The sequence below is a fragment of the Fusarium pseudograminearum genome, chromosome 2 (assembly GCF_000303195.2).
Source record: "Fusarium pseudograminearum CS3096 chromosome 2, whole genome shotgun sequence".
NCBI lineage: Eukaryota > Fungi > Ascomycota > Sordariomycetes > Hypocreales > Nectriaceae > Fusarium > Fusarium pseudograminearum.
The window spans coordinates 3,290,792-3,308,220 of NC_031952.1; the positions used below are offsets into that span (position 1 = coordinate 3,290,792).

Below are 17,429 nucleotides of genomic sequence, written 5' to 3' on the forward strand. Positions count from 1 at the left end.
TTAAGGCTAATATTATTAAAATTAAAATTTAATTAATAAAATATCTTTTTAAAGCTATTTTTAATTAATTTACTTTTTTATAAGTACTTAAAGAGGTAATTTATATATTTATAGTACTTTAATTATTCTTTTAATAATTTTTCTATTTTTATTATTTTATATTAAAAAAGAAAAAATATTTTAAAATAACTTTAAAGCTTAAATATTAATATTAAGGTTTTACTTTATTAAGCCTTATAGCTTATTAATCTATTTATTATTTTTTATATATTATTATAATATTTTTTTTTTTTATTATTAAACTTATATCTTTTAATAGATTAAATAAGTAATTTATTTATAAATTTTAATAATAATTTATATTTTCTTTATTTAATATAATAATTAAAAAAGATTTATATAAATAAATAAAAAAGTAAATTATTTTACTTTTAATATATAATATATTAAGCTAATTTAATTTATAATTAAGATATTTACTTTCTATTATAACCTCTAATATAGCAATTACACTACTACAGCTAATACCTATAGGAATACTAAGTATTTACTAAGAAGGATAACTTGCTAGCATATAACTATTAGCAGAGACTGCTATACTAACTAGCCTAAAAATAAGGGCCCCTATCTCTAGGGACAGAGGTATATAGGTCTATATCTGCTTGCCGATAACTAACAATTAAAGTTCAGTCTAGAACAGTGCTAAAAGTAAAACAATTTCATTAAGGAATCATACTTGCTGAGTCTTACCGTGTTCCCCACAATGACTTCAGCACTAGCCATGGTATGTGTGAGTGAGAGACAACATAGACAGCACATGAACGCATCCGTGGGAGCCGAGGCAACGCTGAAGTCTTTCATTGCAGTAACTTGTTTAACCTTCGATCTGGTGCAGTACGCGTCAATACCACAACTTGCACTGTAATCGATCGGATGAATGCGACATGGCACTCAATCGCATCAAATCCCGTGGTCGAGGGCACCTCGTCATCGACGACTACGACTCTAACAATGGACCTTCAAGCAATGTCATCGATGACGGACGCGTTGAAGTCCAGTTCCACGACAATCCTCAAGCGCTGGCCGTTTGGTGCCAGCATTTCAAAGAATCGTTCGCAGACGACGCGTCATGTTCTGAGCGACTACAACCTCCCGAACCTCGGCGAACAAATAGTGTTGCATTTGTTCCAGGCGTAGAGAAACCAGCTGAGAGTCCAAGACTCCATATCGCAATACACATCGTGGGATCCCGTGGTGATGTTCAGCCATTTATACCCATTGCGCAGCTACTTATGAAGCCACCCTACGGTCACCGAGTACGAATATGCACGCATGCCGCTTTCAAAGAGTTTGTTGAAGCCCAAGGTATCGAGTTCTTCAACATTGGTGGTGACCCCGAGGCTCTCATGGCATACATGGTAAAGAACCCTGGCTTGTTACCCAATCGCGACAGCCTCAAAGGGGGAGAGGTCGGTAAGAGACGAAAGGAGATGGCTGAAATTATTTCCGGTACCTGGAGAAGCTGCATTGAAGCTGGTGATGGAATGGGGGAGCCCATAAAAGCTGCTAATGTAGAGTCCACCGATGATCTATTCCTGGCTGATGTTATTATTGCCAACCCCCCATCCATGGGCCACATACACTGCGCTCAGAAACTCAGCATCCCCCTGCATATGGTCTTCACAATGCCGTGGTCACCAACCAAATCCTTTCCTCATCCACTTGCTTCAATGAGTTATGGCAATGCGGATGCCAAGGTCGCCAATTATCTGTCCTTCATGATGATGGAATTGCTAACGTGGCAAGGGTGAGTAACGTACCCGTTCCAATCGTTTCCTGACTTACATGTTCCAGCCTGGGAGACTTGATTAATAAATTCCGTACGCAAACGCTACATCTGGACCCTGTTAGCCCACTTTGGGGCTTTCAGCTTATATCCAGGCTTCGTATTCCATTCAGTTATCTCTGGTCAGAGACCCTAATACCAAAACCATCTGACTGGGACAGCCATCTCAACATCACAGGCTTCTCTTTTCTGCCACTTGCCAGCTCTTACACGCCTCCCCCGGACCTTGTAAGCTTCCTCGACAATGGATCAACGCCAATTTATATCGGGTTCGGATCTATCGTCGTAGACAACCCCCAAGCACTTACGACCATGATCTTTGAAGCTATAAAGATTGCCGGCGTTCGGGCCATTGTTTCAAAGGGATGGGGAGGTGTTGGTACTGGAGATGTACCCGATAGCGTTTATCTCATTGGAAACTGTCCTCACGACTGGCTCTTCCAGCGTGTTGCAGCTGTTGTCCACCATGGCGGTGCCGGCACAACCGCTGCCGGAATAGCGGCCGGTCGGCCGACTGTCATTGTTCCATTCTTTGGAGATCAGCCCTTCTGGGGTCAAATGATGGCGCGTGCAGGTGCTGGACCAGTAGCGGTTCCATACAAAGATCTTACGGCAGAGATACTGGCCGAGAGTATAACGTTTGCCCTTCAACCAGATGTCATGGCGGTAGCAAAAGACATGGCATTGCAGATTGGGGAAGAGGATGGCTCAGGTGGTGCAGCTATGGATATACAGGACCGCCTGGACATTGATAGCCTTCGTTGCGACTTGAGTCCCGGAAGACTTGCAAGCTGGCTCCATCGCAAAACAGGGGCTCATCTGAGCGGGTTTGCCGTCGGCTGTCTCAGGGATCATGGGTTGATTGAGATGTCAGACCTCAAGCTGCTCCGACACAGACACTGGTATGTAGACGAAGGAGCTGAGTCCCCTATCATCGGTGCCATAGCTGCTGTGTCAGGCTTTGCGGCAGCCATTGGCACCGCAACGTCCGATTATACTCAACGCTTGAGAAACTCCCCACACTCCAAGACGACAAGGCGCCATAGCAGCATAGGACTACAAAGGGTCCCAAAGACGGAAGACGGTACCAATGATACCTATTTGCGGTCTCAGAAAGGACCACGAGATGTAACCCAAGCAGACATGGAAGCGCTCGCTCAGAAGATGGCGAGCAAGACACTTTACGGTGCCGAACCGGCTTTCTCAGCAGCGCGACTGTGTCGCCCAGTCAGTGAGGCTCGTCAAGGGCGTAAGAACTCATGGAAAGCTCGCGAGAGCGGCAGAAACGGACGCGTCTTTTATGTTACGCGAGTGACAGGCAAATATGCTTGTGACCTTGCGGCGGCGACCGCCAGAGCACCCGTTGCTTTATTCTACAATGTCGCCAACGGCTTTCATAATGCACCGTCAAATGTCTTTGATGTTGATGTTCGCCGCCGAGATGAAATCACGGGGCTGGGGAGCGGTGTCAAAACGGCGGGAAAGGAGTTCTGTTACGGAATCTGGGATGCCTTCAGTGGCATAGTTACGAAGCCATACGAAGACACTAAGAATATGGGTGCCAAGGGCCTCGGGAGGGGTCTGCTGAGAGGCGGACTTGGAATAATAGGCAACCTGGGCTCGGGTAAGTTATACTGATTGCAGGATTGATCAAGATACTCTTGTACTAACGAGGACACAGCATGTTTCGGACTCCCAGGATATGCCTTGAAAGGGCTAGAAAAGGAGCTAATGAAGCGTCATATGACAAGCTTGAAGGCTGAGATTTTACTAATTAGGCTTCGGCAAGGTATAGAGGATTGGAGGAAGGTAACAGAGACTGAGAAGAATGAAGTAGTAAGAAGGTGGAAAATATTAAATAAGTTATAAGCTGCCTACTAAATTAGCTTATTATTAGGGATTAGCTTTTATATAGCTATTAATAGCATATTAATTTATAATAATAGTTGAATCATTGCTACATATAAGGATATTATTTGAAACTAGCTCATTCTCTCATGTCTAGTTGTGGCGTGAACGGCCACGGCGCTCTGGGACCCTTCCTGTTTGCGCCGATGCTAAGTTAACTCCCTCCCTCATGATCTTTTGTCTTGTACTGTCAGGATGCTTCTGACCCATAAACCCATCCACCAAGGCCGCACCGAGAGCAGCAGTGGCTACCTTTGCTCCCTTGGGACCTAGCCAAGGACCAGACTCTTTGCCAGATTTCATCGCTGCTTGGGCACCAGCAGTGAAAGCAGTGCGTGCGCCTGCCTGCACGAGAGGGTTCTGCCACCATGCAGCAGCCTTGTTCTTTGTAGAAGCCGGCATAGAACTACGACGTCCAGACGGGGCGCCGCGGGCTTTCTGGGTAACTGGTGGACGGCCACGATCTGGAGATTTTTCATGATTTCGTCCACGCCGTTCCCTTCCCTGGGAGCGTGGACGTCGTCGACTGGCAGCGGCCGCAGCTCCTGCTCCTGCAGCACCAGCTATGTAATCATCATTTTCTGTATCTGATTCAGAATCTGAGTATCGCATTCTGCCAGCCCTTCCTCGTGACCTTGATCGAGCAGCTGGTGGTACTGACTTGCCATGACGACGGGGAGGATGCGCGGAATCGGGGTCCCTATTTTGAGTCCGGCGGGCTTCTCGAGACTCATCTGGATATCCACGCTGAGGTGGACCTTGAGCATATGGATCACGATTGTAAGGATACGATGATGTATTGTTGTCCTCGTATCGTGGATCTCTTTCAGGACGCCCTCCACGCTTATCTCGAACAGGCAAGTCGTGCTCTCTTCCAGGTCTTGGCTCTCTTGAGGACTGACGGTGTTCTCGTTCAGGGCGATATGACTCCCGTTCTGGCCGCGAGGATCGAGCCTTGCGACGAGGCGAATCTGGGGGCGGTCCAAACGGTGGAGGACTTAGGTTTCGTGATCGTCTATCAGGTCCTGCACTGTGACCACGACGCTCAGGCTCAGATCTGTGTGAACGCTTGCGAGACCCGGGCCGACGGTCATCTGCTATAGATTCATCGCGATAGGCAGGTCTTCCTGGGCTTCGTGGGCGGCGGCCTCTTTCCGACTTATAACGTCGGGGTGGTGGGCCAGACGACGCATCGGTTGCTGGCTCTCTTCGTACTCTGCGGGGTGGAGCGTCATCGTAAGGGTCATGCGTTCTCTCCGGATCGGGAGCAACAAAGTCATCGTCATATCGATATGGACGAGAATGTTGCCTGGGCTGATGATAATATGCCATGTGTGTAATGACAGTATATCTTGAGAAAGGGTGGTAGTTTGGGGAGTTTGCAAAAGAAACTCAGTGTAAATAGTATTGTATCACGGGGACAGTTGAACTGTTGCGGTCCGTGATGAGGAAAGATGGCAATAGGTAGCTGGCAGCGATCAATTACCTAGATGGGTAGATCAATCAATGGTGGGGAAGCAACAGGAGAAAACGACGGGAATATGCTGTTCTTTATGTAAAGAAATGTCTGCACAAAAAGGACGTAATGCAACAGGTGATGAGCGGTAAAGAAACACAGCATAAAGGCGGATTCAGGAATTGTTGGTGGTGCACGACTTAAGTTGGTACTATAGCCTCTTAGCCCGAGCGGGACGTGACCCAGCAAGTCAGTTTAGTCTAATAAGCATGTGTAGGTAGGTAGGCATAAGGACAGAAGAATGGATGTCACAGCATCCGATGCATCTGAAGGGATTTCCCTGCAGTCCTCTGGCACTGGCTAGCTTGGATTGGGCCGTCCTGGTGGCGGAAATATGCGGTGACTAGACCCTTCGTCATTAATTATCACGAAGGATATACCTAACTGTCTACGCATGCAAGTTAAAAGAATGGCGTAGAGGTGCATGTCCGGAGGGGAATACCAGCCATCCAGCCATCGACTTGACGAGTTTCGTGGGGGAAACCGACGTGGAATCCATTTAGACCCTGCATGCTCGACGTCATAAGACCCAAACTGCTCAGCTGATTGACGTCACAACCCCAATTGGGAACCAAAAGAAATGGTGGCCAATTAACTACCTACCTATACCTTCCACCCTGACTACTAACCTATCTAATGGTGAGCAGGTAGGAAGTAATTCAGAGGCCACCAATTACCTGCCTCTAGGCAGAGCCTGACCGTTCTTTGCTGGCAGGCGTCTGCGCTGTCAAATACTTGGGCAAATTACTGTTGGAAAGAAACGCGGGCTGCTCCGTTGACATGCATGGGTTTTACCGTACTGGTCGCTTCCTTTTGTACAATGACGATGAAGATGGGCAGATCTCTCTGGTCACCAAGTCTTCGTTATAGCTGGTGTCTGGTGCTAACTTGAATCATGCCCTGCTTGCTGTCGACAGTACTGAGGCCATCGTGTAACGCTATCAGATCCAATCAGGCACTCTGGCATATTTGCAAAGGTTGACTACCTAATAGCTACTGCATGCCAGCTTGTCGACAAATAGCTAAACCTTGAGGTTGCGGAAGCCAATACTAATATGTATGTAGTGAAGTGATCGCGCTTTGATGGGCCGGGGTTGCTTGCAGCGTCGGGGATTTTGTCTCAGCTGATCCCATTTAAACTCACACATCAACACGTATAGACGCATGCGAGACAAGGGTTCATCCATTCCGTCACATTACACGATGATGCTGGGGGGTAACGCACTGTACTGCATAATAGCATGTTGGCAATACACATCTTTGGTCCAACCTGTGCGACGGCTTGTCTGCCTGTCTCTGCTCCATGCTCTAGTTCATTGGGGGCAGTGTTGTTAGACGCCTTGTCTTACTTGTTGGCAACCGACCATCGATTCTCGTGAAGGACAAAGTCGGACCTCACACGTTCCTGGTACGCACAGAAGAGAACGGATCGATGGCGGTGAACATCATCAGTCTATGCGGCCATCACTTCATAGTGGTGCCAGTGCTGGGAGATATAGTTAGACAAATTCGCATGTATGAAACTCGAGATATAGAGGTCGGTCATTCATTGTGGTAGGAGTATATAAATACCACTATCGATCTACCATGGAAATACTTGGACGTCTTGGGAAAGTGGGGGCGGAAGCATACAGGCCAAGTGTTTTCTACACCTTTGAATATGGGGAACACGAACAGGCGGCTGATTCCAAGTGCCGGGAGGCCGGCAATGAACTGAAACTAAGCCATGAAGATGAGACTCTATGGACCTGTAAGAGAACCTCCTTTGGCAGTGGCTCGTGATGATGATGCCTGCTTGTGTAACTACCTACGTCGTCATACAAACCAAGGTCAGGATTTGGCAACGTACTAACTCAGTTGTTCAGTGCCTGGAGGTTCAAGGCACAAGAACACCAACTGAAACAAGTCCGAGATGCAGTGACTAGAGCACTATGAACGACCTGAGAGCCCTTGGAGAAACCCTCTAATGACTTTCGCTAGACTGGGAGCATTCGTGAGAAGGGGTAGTCGCGATAATTCGGCCTCTTGACAGTGTTCTAGTCCATATCGATTTCAGGTAGGTAGGTATGTACAATTGTAACTTGGACATTTCCTTCACTAAAAACTGTTAGCAGCCGAAACTCGACCTTTGTGCGATAAAGGATAAAGATCGGGGGACGGCCCTTTTCTGGGTCCTTGCCTCCGTTATCTCTTTGCGTGATTATCACTGCTGATAATCGGCAAGGGTTCCATGTAGCACAGGCTGGAAGTACCTTTGATTTGGGGGACTGTTCCCGCACGGTGTGTTCAAATTTCCAGCACCAGCAGCGCACGGGAGGGTACTTCCTCTTGCTCCGACCTAGGAAGGTGCTCAGCCACAAGCTGGTAGTTTCGGCAGCAGCAGCACAACCGCCAAGCCTACTCCGTTAATAAAGACAATAAACCATCAAACGTCCGCAACGGTCTCGCTCATCTTACAGTGGAGACCACCCCAGCCACTCCAACGTTGATAAACAATTAATTAATTAAAGCAAGCACTCATCACACTCTCAATAAACCGCTTCTCAGCACCAAAGCTGAAAAGAGCAATCTTGATGCAGATTGCACAGCACAGCACAGCACAGCACAGCACAGCACCACGCAAGGGCATAAAACCTACCAAGGTAGGTATGCACCATCCATCGCAAAGCGCCGCTGTCCTATCCGTATGTCTATCAACAAGATTTCGTGGGGTACAGCTAAAGTCAGAAGTCAAGGCGTCTAGTCTGCTCAGCTGCATCCATTTCATATCACGTCTCGGCTTTTTGTCTGCGTCACTGTGTGTAACCGGCCAACAAAGCAGATAAACACAAGACCGATGGTTGCAACCACTGGTGATCAAAACAACAGCACCCGAGCCTCGTGTCTCTGGCTCGAGTCGTTTCCTTGGTGGTTTCACAAGAAAAAGATCCGCTAGCTTGAATGTCGAGGTACCCATGCGGTAGATTTTGCCTTGCGAATAAACAGTAGACAACCATTATTATCCCCATCACCCTAGAAGAACCCTTTGGCCAAGTGCATCATGTCTGAAACGCGACATGTTGAACTTGAACCACGACGCTAAGGTCGAATTCAAAGTCTGTGACTGGACGGGCATCTTGTGCGTGGCGTTGTACCCGCATCGTTATCACTGTCGACTCCACGTTACCCGCACGATGGCTAGATGGCTTGCAGACTGGCGCGCTTCGTGGGTTTGAGAGGCGATAACGTTTTAGGAAAGGCCAGTAGAAGGGTTCAATGAAGCAGCTACTCACGGTTTCAATGGATCGAAAGAACTGGGGACCATTAAAAAAAAACTGACCCAACCTCGGTATTTCCGGCCAATTCGTACTTGCCTTTTTTTTCCCTTTTAGCGGAGCATCCTTGGCTTGGCCTGGCTTGGTTTGGAGCTGGTGCTGCAGCTGGTGCTGCCATCACGAATTCGCCTTCCGCAATTTGGATTTTCTCGATTTTTTTTCTCCCTCTTTCCTTTCCTGTTCTTCTCCTGCGCAACATCAACAATCTCGCTTGGTCGCGACCTTTTGCCTCAAGCCCGTTGTGCTGGGATCACTGACATCGTGCCGTGGTTATAGCTAAAACCTCAGTCTTATATTTCATCTTGGAGAAACTTTCTCTCGTCAGGTCAGGTCAGGTCAGATCAGGTCAAGTCTCCGCCACACCAGAAACTCGACAACGAGCTAAACTGCCTACCTACTCGATCGATACTCGCTTGGCAACGAGAGATCAACCTTCTTTCTATCTGCTTACCCCAAGCTCTTTTTACTGTCCGTCCAGTACTGTATCGGACCTTTGCTCCTCAGGACCCTTGATATCGGAACCCTACTATCTTCCCCATACGGTACACTCGCCCGTCGTCGCATTGCGCCGTCTTCCTATCAACAGACTGCAATCGAGGCCGTTACTTTCCGTTGCATTGTGCCTTGTCCTAAAGCGACAACTGCATCTGCGAGAACACCACCCGCGCATTGCATTACTAGGTCCCCTTGCACTTCGTACGAGGTTATACCTTAGCAAGCGCTTTCTTTGTACCCCCTTCGGTAAGTCTCTAGTCCATTTACCTTGTCTGGGTCTTTTATCCCCCAGATCGCCCTTGCACGCCAATGTACAACCTTCTTCTTTGTATACCATGTACTAGTCTACTACTGTAGGTGGGTGATTTGCATTCATCCACAAGCTCGAAACCCCCCAGCTCTTTTCTTCCCCAGTCTCTTATCTCCCCCGTCTATAAGTCAGCAGCTTTGACCACATTCCTGCCTTTGGTATCGCTAGTTCAAGCCTGACTCCGTTCATCTTTATCGCAGGCACACTATTAGCCAACTATCTATCTACCTATCCAAGCTGAAGCAAAGGAAACTAACTTGAATAGACTAGCTGTTCCGCCTGGTACACTAGCCTTGCTGCTGCTCTAAAAGGTTGCTTTTCCCCAGCCATCAGCTTCGTTTTGGATTTTCTTGTCTGCCATTCTCCTTGACCCTTGGCTTTTGGGATATTGCTTGAGTCTTGTACATCTTTTGGTCACACATTGCTGCCGCCTCGACCTTCAAGATGGGTTGGATGGAGAATGCGAACCACAAGATTGCAGCCAGCGCTGTTGGTCGTTGGTTCCAACTTGATGGTTCAGGTCATGTAAGTCATCAACGTTCAACAACCTCCCTAAACTACGCCGCTGACAAAGTCTGGTATTAGCCTCGTGAGCGCAAAGGCTCCCTGTTCTTCACCGAGATCCGGGCTGGCCTCGCCACGTTCTTTGCCATGGCGTATATCATTGCTGTAAACTCCTCAATTGTTTCCGAGTCTGGCGGTACCTGCGTTTGCCCTGCTTATAAGGACGGCGCTTGTGTTCCAGATGATGCTTATCAACTTTGTGTTGCCGAGGTCAAGCGCGACGCTGTTACTGCGACTGCTGCCATTTCTGCCCTGGCTACATTCTTCATGGGTCTCTTCGCCAATCTGCCTGTCGGTCTCGCTCCTGGAATGGGCTTGAATGCGTATTTCACCTATACTGTCGTCGGTCCCGGTGGCTCTGGTCCTGTCCCCTATGAGCTTGCTCTTACAGCTATTTTCATCGAAGGCTTCATCTTCTTTGGTCTTGCCCTCTTCGGCATGCGTCAATGGCTGGCTCGTGCCATTCCTCGTTGTATCAAGCTCGCCACCAGCGTCGGTATTGGCCTCTTCTTGACTCTTATTGGTCTTACCTATAGCGAGGGTATCGGCCTCATTGTTGGCAGTACTTCTACTCCTCTGGAACTGGCAGGCTGCGAAGCTAGCTACCGAGATCCCGCTACGGGTCTGTGCCCTTCTTCCCAGAAGATGAGAAATCCCTCCATGTGGATTGGTATCTTCTGCGGTGGTATCCTCACCGTGTTGCTCATGATGTACCGGGTCAAGGGTGCTGTTATCGCTGGAATCTTGCTTGTCAGTATCATCTCTTGGCCACGAGGCACCGATGTCACATACTTCCCCTACGACACTCTTGGCGACGACCGATTCGACTTTTTCAAGAAGGTGGTCGACTTCCATCAGATCAAGCGCACGCTCAATGTTCTCCAATTCGACATTTCCGGCCACAGTGGCCAGTTTGGTTTGGCTCTTATTACCTTCTTGTATGTTGACATCCTTGACTGCACTGGTACGCTGTATGGTATGGCACGCTTCGCCGACCTTGTCGATCCGGTCACCCAAGATTTTGAAGGCTCCTCGATTGCATACATGGTGGATGCTCTCAGCATTTCCATCGGCGCTGTTCTTGGTGTGCCTCCCGTCACTGCTTTTGTAGAGTCTGGTGCTGGTATTTCCGAAGGTGGCAAGACTGGTATTACCGCCATGGTTGCCGGAATTTGCTTCTTCATCTCCATCTTCTTCGCCCCTATTTTTGCGTCCATCCCACCGTGGGCCACTGGATGCGTTCTGATTCTTGTCGGTTCTATGATGGTTGGCGCTGTGACTGAGATCAACTGGAAGTACATGGGAGATGCTGTACCGGCTTTCCTTACCATTGCCATCATGCCTTTTGCATACTCCATTGCCGATGGTCTGATTGCTGGTATTTGCACCTACATGGTTCTCAACACTGTCGTCTTGCTTGTCAAGGTTATCTCTGGAGGTCGTATCGTGCCCCCCAACTACGAAGAGAGAGATGGCTGGACCTGGCGCATTCCCGGTGGTTTCTTGCCTCCTTGGATGAACCGACTAGCCCATGGCAAGAAGGACTTTTGGCGTGAGGACAACCCACCTCACAACACCAACAACGAGACAGTCGTCAGCGATACAGCCGCTCCTAAAGAGAACGGTTCTGATCATGGCGGGTCCGAGGGTGGCAAGGTGGCAGAAACTACTCTTCCCCGCGAGAAAGAGACTTAGAAAGATGTGTATAAAAGTTGGGAGGCTATCTGAGGTGTAAGCATATTGAGTGGGAAGATAAAGATAGGTACCTCCAGAAAAGAAATGATGTTCTGTTTGCTTGTAGTGGGTCTTCATACACTCAACCGAAACATAATCGTGATCCGGTGCCGAATCAAGTGACTAGTGGCACGAGCAATTCTTGTTAGATCTGGGTTAGGTTTCTCATGGGTCAAGGGTCTGCTCACCGTTCTGCGGCGCACAAGGACAGATCTCGAGTGAGAGCTGGTATATCCATGATCCAAATATAGATCTAAGAAATTGCTCATAACACACTCAAACAAACAGTAATACCATGTGTTCCAGAAATGAATGTAGTGAATAAATGAGACTATTGTACTCATGATATCTCATTTTGATACACTGTGGTCTGCAATTTGCCGCCAGTTTTCACTCCGTATAGTCATAAATCATTGTTCCGCATGTCCATTGGCCTGCAGATATTCCTATTAAGTCATCAAGGCAATATGCTTTAGTTCTCTGCATCATGGTCAGCATCAAAGTTGAGGTTGGAAGGGGTGTGTTGACGTACGCCTGTACTTGGTGTCCAACCTTCATAGGGGGGTACTCAACCTCTCGCCCTTCGTCTCGTCCCAGTTCCTTCTGGCGCTCTCTGACTTCCTTCACTCTCGCAGCAAGCTTGGGTACAGGTGTTAGGTCAACGTCACTTCCCAAATGCCAGAACAAGGTACTTGAGATCCTGACAAGAGGCCTGTCAGGGAACTCGCGCTTCCTCTTCTCGATAGTCTCGATGGTCTTATCGTTGACGATGACTTCATGGAAGCCCGCCTTTATGAGTCCACCAGTGATGTGCTCGAGCTGCTTGCCCGCCTGAACCAACAAGTAGTTCCCCGGTGGTATCTTTACCGCAATACGGTTCCCGGTGTTGCGAGCCCAAATGTGAAGGCCTGGGTAGCGGGAGCGCCCATGAATGGTGAGGAAGTTGAGGTCGGTATGGAAACCAGCGAGAATGGTATCCTTTTGGCCATATTTGGTTAGATCTGAAGCTGTGGGAGCAAGAAGGTGAGGTCTGTGGAGCTTGTGAGTCTACAAAACTGCCATGATAGTTCACAAGAGGTACAAACCCGTATTTCCCAGCGTCACTGAAGAACTGAGCCGGCAAGTCCAGGCCAACGGCAGCCATTTCTGCAAGTTTAGAGACGCTGCATATGTAACAATAAGCACTGAACTGGCCAAGCGTGAGCAGCTTTGGTACTTACGCGCTCTTCATAGATGTCCCCCATTGATTCATGGCCGGTTCCCAGCGGTCCTTGATGTGAGGGGCTTCGGGCACAACGTTTGCGGCGTTCAAACCAGGAAACTCAGTCTCGAAAGGCGGTTGCTCCCCCATCCTCCAAAAGAACCTGCATTTCGGGTCAGGAGAGTGTGCTGTGATGTCTAGCGGTCTTTGTGATGGGTCAAGTCTCTGGATTACATCCAAACAAGGCTCATCAACCGCACATTTTGGCTTTTCGGTGTTTTCTAGTGTGACACCGATCTGATAGCTCAGCTCAGGCTTCTCATCCTTCTTGAGAATTTCTACAGGCTGTGCAAAATAATCCTCGAGGATGTCAAGGAAAGTTGAGTTGTCCTTTTCTGAGACGCGGCTGTCGTGAAGTACAAGAGCTCCGTAGGTGATAAGGGCACTGGCTGCTTTGCGACATTCTTCCTGCACAGCCTCCGAGTCGACAGGATTGTTGAGGTAGACATCGAGGTCTATCACAGGCAAATCCATAGAGGGTTCTGCCGAGATTGAGTCCATCTTGTCAAGTTGATAGCCGAAACTGGTATGCTGGTTTCTAGCTGACAGGTCGATAGTTCTTCTCACCACCGTTGGTTTCTTAACGCTTCAGATTATACCACAGATATATATGAGAAAGAAGAAGGGAAGGGAATTTTTAGCGGCACAGCAAAACATTCGTCTCAGGGTTCCTCTTTCGGAAGTTGTTGCGGATTGAATGTGTCTCTGTGGTAGAATTGTGAATTACTCGTGTCTTGATTGGTTAGCACATTGTGGTCTTGAGGCGGAGCTGGCCGGTTCCCGATGGCAAGTCATTGTGAGGTCCGGAGTTGGACGGAGTTGGACGGAGTTGGAACTCAATCCAAGTGGATGCAGAGTCTTGGTCCTTGGCAGGTAGGTAGTAAAAAAATAGGGACTTGAAGCAACCAAGACGAAATTATTAGACCACTCTAAGGCTACATAAACACTAAGAATGATCTAACATTTATGTTGACTATTAAATCAGTCTCGGTTTTTATGTAACCCGCCTGCCTAGATATCGAATCATTTCTGGCATATTATAGCTTTGTCTAGAATATGTGACTATAGCCTCTTGGTGTGTATGTGTGCGTGTGTGTGTACATGAAATAGGTACATGCGAATACAGGCCTTTATACATATTTGACTTACATTAGTTAGTACTTACATACACTGAGTACGTAGTGGTAAAGCAACCGTATTAGAGCAATTTTATGACGGTCCCTGTAATAAAGACGAACAAGAGGAAAGCGGCAGTATGAGCCGACTTGTGTTTCTGTTATCCTTTTGTTGTTTTACTGCCACCAGCTCTGCTCTGATGTCCTCCAAAACCAACTTATAGCTTAGTAAATGCACTGACTGAGTCAACGCTTTCTTTTCCGAAACTGATGGAACAAGAAAACAGGGCGCAAGGCACACTCAACCTGTACTTGCAGAAAAGAACAAGGAAGGGTTCAAGGAATTTATTTCCACGCATCTCCAAGAAAACTCGCCAGGCCACTGAGGCAATGCCCTCCTCCGCTGGTTATGTACACCCCTTTTCTCTTGACCTTTCATCGGCGCATGCTTTGACTTTACCGCTACACTTGTTCGCTAGCGCTCCGCCTCCAATTCCCGCTCAGCCTGTTGATAGTACTTGGCCGTGTCAACACCGTGCTGGTTGTGGTTGACAAAGTTGAACCAGGGGATCGTGCTCAGGAATAGAGCAGAGTACCTGCTCTGCCTGGCAGCAACACCCTGAAGATGAGGGCTTAGTCGGCTAGCACCATAAAGAGGCTCTCCCTTCTTAACTTTATCGACCATCTCGCGCATGTCCATCTCAATCTCGCGAGAATTCTCAGTGGCACCGTAGAATCGGACTGTTCAGATTAGTTCAACATATTCCAGCTATCACAAGATGGTATAGACATACGGGCCGATCTTTGATAGAAGTAGAGAAAACCGCCCAAGACACCAATGCCTCCGGCCAATCGCATGGCCTTGGCGAAACCGCCCTTTCCTACGTGTGATGGGGCAAATTTCTCAAGAGCATAGAGGGCTGCAGGAGCGAAAGCAGCAGCGGCAGTGCCGGCGAGGTAATCGGAGGTTCTGGCATATCCAACGACTCGCTTGAAGTGACTGCTGAGGGTCAGCAATGCCCACGATCCACCAAATCCAGTCCAATCATCCATATCGACCAGGGAAGAAGTCGCTTCAGCACGTATCGTCGTCGCTAAGTATCGAAGGAGCTTGGTTTACGTACGGGTCGTTGTCAATGAGCTATAACATCATCAATTAGCAATAGCAATTGTGTCGTTCAATGCAACATCACTCACGGGATAATCGGTCTGGACGACCTTGCTGGTCCCGACAAAGGACGGGGTCGCCTGCTTAGTCGCGGTCTCGGCCATTTTGTGGTGCGTCGTCCGTGACAATTCCTTGAATACTATCACCGAGCCTTTCGAGGTCGTCAGTCTCCGGTACACTCAGAAGCTAAGTTCCAGTCTTGATGCCTCAGGATCAATCACGTGTGGTCAGCCCATCGAAGTCGCAGTTGATTCGTCACGTGCCCTTGAGGTGGACCGTGTAATCAATTAAGATCCATACGCGTCCCCAACTTCTAGACGCGTTTAATTTAACAGTTGTGTCTGTATACCTAGTATCTGCCCACGTTACTGATCAGGTCTCTTGTAACGCAACCAATCTCACAATGCCAATACTAGACTCCGATCCCGCCAATGGGTTAGACAACTATGACGTTGCTGACCTCTCTGACGATCCTTTCGCATCTCCCCCACCTGAAGCATCCAACAAGAAGCGCAAGGAACCTGATTCGGGCCTTGGAATTGATGAAGAAGTTGATGTCAAGAAACGCGCCCGAGCTCCCAATGTCAAGCTTGATGAAGACAGGTTTGTGAACAGTTATATTTGCAATTTTGCACAGATAAGACTAATGAGAAGGATAGACTCCTTGGACCTAAAGGAATACCCAAACTAAGGCAAAGAGCACGAGACCTTAAGATCAAAGGCAAAGGCCACGAGGTAGTCAATTGTCCACGTATTAGTCGAACGAGCCTAATCGTGCTAATTCTGATTCCAGTTTTCAGATGCCTCGCGACTCCTATCCTTCTATCAATTATGGCTCGATGACCTATTCCCGAAAGCCAAGTTCCTCGACGCTCTCAGCATGGTCGAAAAAGCAGGTCACAAAAAGCGAGTTATGATTGCGCGCAACGAATACATCAACGAAAGTAAACCCAAGGATACTGTGACTGATGATGAAGAGGTTGACCTCCTCGGTCGAGATAGCACATCGAGACCTACGGATGAAGCGACTACGAGAACACAAGTGACTGAGAGACTAAGAACGCCAGAGCCTAGCCGAGACATACCAGATGATGATGATCTATATGACGCCACACCCAGGCCATCTCGGCCGATTGTGCCTATTCGAAACGACGTTCCTGAGGAAGTCGATATCGAGGCCCTAATCGCCGAGAGCCAAGATCAGACACCAAAAAGAGATGGCCAGATACAGATAGAGAACAGCGAAAGCGGGAACCCCTACGAAGACGAGGAAGCAGCAATGCAGGAAATGGAAGGGCTATGGTAGTCCCCAGATGAACGGCGTCAGGCGTTGGAAGCACTGAAGACGTGTATGTCAAGGTTGCATTTTATGAGATATGAGTTCCAACCCTTTATGTCTAACCATGCATTTGCTGTTTGAAAATTCATGTTCAGACACAGGCTATTACAGAACCTGCATGTGCCTTACATGCCTGGGGCAGGCATATGTAGATGGCGACACTTTCAATGCTAATAAATAAAGGCTGTGGCCTCAACAGTAGTACCTCAGGAAAGACAGGTATATATGCAGAAGAAAAAAAGAGAGAAAAAGGGAAGAAGAATAAGAAAAAGGAGATGATAGTTGAGACATCTCGTTATTTGCTCATAATGGGCGAGTGACAAACCACCCCCAGCGTGAGGCAACTTACATATCACAGTATACCAATACTTATTTATACATGAACGACGATTGAGTTACTGTGACAAGTAATTTTCTATTTCAACACTTGGTCTAGAAATCAACATCCACAACATTGAAAGAGGAAGTCACATGTGTATGAGAAAGATAATGATGATCATGCGCTTCTTTGAGCGGTTCATTGTATTTGTTACAGAAAACCCATCTTGTAGGTTCTTTACCGGTCCCTCCTGGGACATTGATCCTTTGCGCCTTGCACCACCATTGGGGTTTTAAACAAATAATAACGTAAGCACATTATGACAGGTTATCACGGGGGAAACCCCTCACGATTCTGTCCAATTATCCTCTGCCTCCGAAATAACTGGCGAAACAGATTTCTTGGTGGGTTGGTGTCTGTGTGATGAAGAGCGAGTCTGTGGGTCGGGAACTCGGCCATTATCACGTTCAAGTCGACGTTCCTCTGATTGTATTGTCCATAGGATCGTCATCAGTAGCTCACGCGACGGCAAAGCCATGT

General features: G+C 47.9%; 6 protein-coding genes across 6 annotated transcripts, besides 8 other annotated features; 3 read left to right on the top strand and 3 right to left on the bottom strand.

Moving 5' to 3' along the window:
- Window positions 1-7: 7 nt before the first annotated feature.
- Window positions 8-83: a repeat region.
- Window positions 84-96: 13 nt separating this feature from the next.
- Window positions 97-215: a repeat region.
- A 26-nt stretch (window positions 216-241) lies between these two features.
- Window positions 242-375: a repeat region.
- Window positions 376-479: a repeat region.
- Window positions 480-944: 465 nt separating this feature from the next.
- On the top strand, window positions 945-3,484 carry FPSE_05620 (uncharacterized protein; the record flags this gene model as incomplete). Its single annotated transcript, XM_009258738.1, has 2 exons — window positions 945-1,807; window positions 1,855-3,484. The coding sequence occupies 2 exons, from the start codon at window positions 945-947 to the stop codon at window positions 3,482-3,484; spliced, it is 2,493 nt and encodes an 830-aa protein (XP_009257013.1).
- Window positions 3,485-3,847: 363 nt separating this feature from the next.
- On the bottom strand, window positions 3,848-5,086 carry FPSE_05619 (uncharacterized protein; the record flags this gene model as incomplete). The annotated part of the gene is made up of 1 exon (XM_009258737.1): window positions 3,848-5,086. One exon carries the CDS (start codon window positions 5,084-5,086, stop codon window positions 3,848-3,850), a length of 1,239 nt encoding a protein of 412 aa, XP_009257012.1.
- Window positions 5,087-7,852: 2,766 nt separating this feature from the next.
- Window positions 7,853-7,886: a microsatellite.
- A 764-nt stretch (window positions 7,887-8,650) lies between these two features.
- Window positions 8,651-8,675: a microsatellite.
- Window positions 8,676-8,904: 229 nt separating this feature from the next.
- Window positions 8,905-8,937: a microsatellite.
- An 896-nt stretch (window positions 8,938-9,833) lies between these two features.
- FPSE_05618 (uncharacterized protein) lies at window positions 9,834-11,648 on the top strand (the record flags this gene model as incomplete). The annotated part of the gene is made up of 2 exons (XM_009258736.1): window positions 9,834-9,914; window positions 9,975-11,648. The coding sequence occupies 2 exons, from the start codon at window positions 9,834-9,836 to the stop codon at window positions 11,646-11,648; spliced, it is 1,755 nt and encodes a 584-aa protein (XP_009257011.1).
- A 442-nt stretch (window positions 11,649-12,090) lies between these two features.
- FPSE_05617 (uncharacterized protein) lies at window positions 12,091-13,449 on the bottom strand (the record flags this gene model as incomplete). The annotated part of the gene is made up of 4 exons (XM_009258735.1): window positions 12,091-12,133; window positions 12,220-12,717; window positions 12,773-12,850; window positions 12,908-13,449. The coding sequence occupies 4 exons, from the start codon at window positions 13,447-13,449 to the stop codon at window positions 12,091-12,093; spliced, it is 1,161 nt and encodes a 386-aa protein (XP_009257010.1).
- Window positions 13,450-14,538: 1,089 nt separating this feature from the next.
- On the bottom strand, window positions 14,539-15,335 carry FPSE_05616 (uncharacterized protein; the record flags this gene model as incomplete). The annotated part of the gene is made up of 4 exons (XM_009258734.1): window positions 14,539-14,804; window positions 14,858-15,063; window positions 15,188-15,204; window positions 15,261-15,335. 4 exons carry the CDS (start codon window positions 15,333-15,335, stop codon window positions 14,539-14,541), a joined length of 564 nt encoding a protein of 187 aa, XP_009257009.1.
- Window positions 15,336-15,634: 299 nt separating this feature from the next.
- On the top strand, window positions 15,635-16,537 carry FPSE_05615 (uncharacterized protein; the record flags this gene model as incomplete). Its single annotated transcript, XM_009258733.1, has 3 exons — window positions 15,635-15,834; window positions 15,891-15,966; window positions 16,025-16,537. The coding sequence occupies 3 exons, from the start codon at window positions 15,635-15,637 to the stop codon at window positions 16,535-16,537; spliced, it is 789 nt and encodes a 262-aa protein (XP_009257008.1).
- A 262-nt stretch (window positions 16,538-16,799) lies between these two features.
- Window positions 16,800-16,849: a repeat region.
- Window positions 16,850-17,429: the final 580 nt, after the last annotated feature.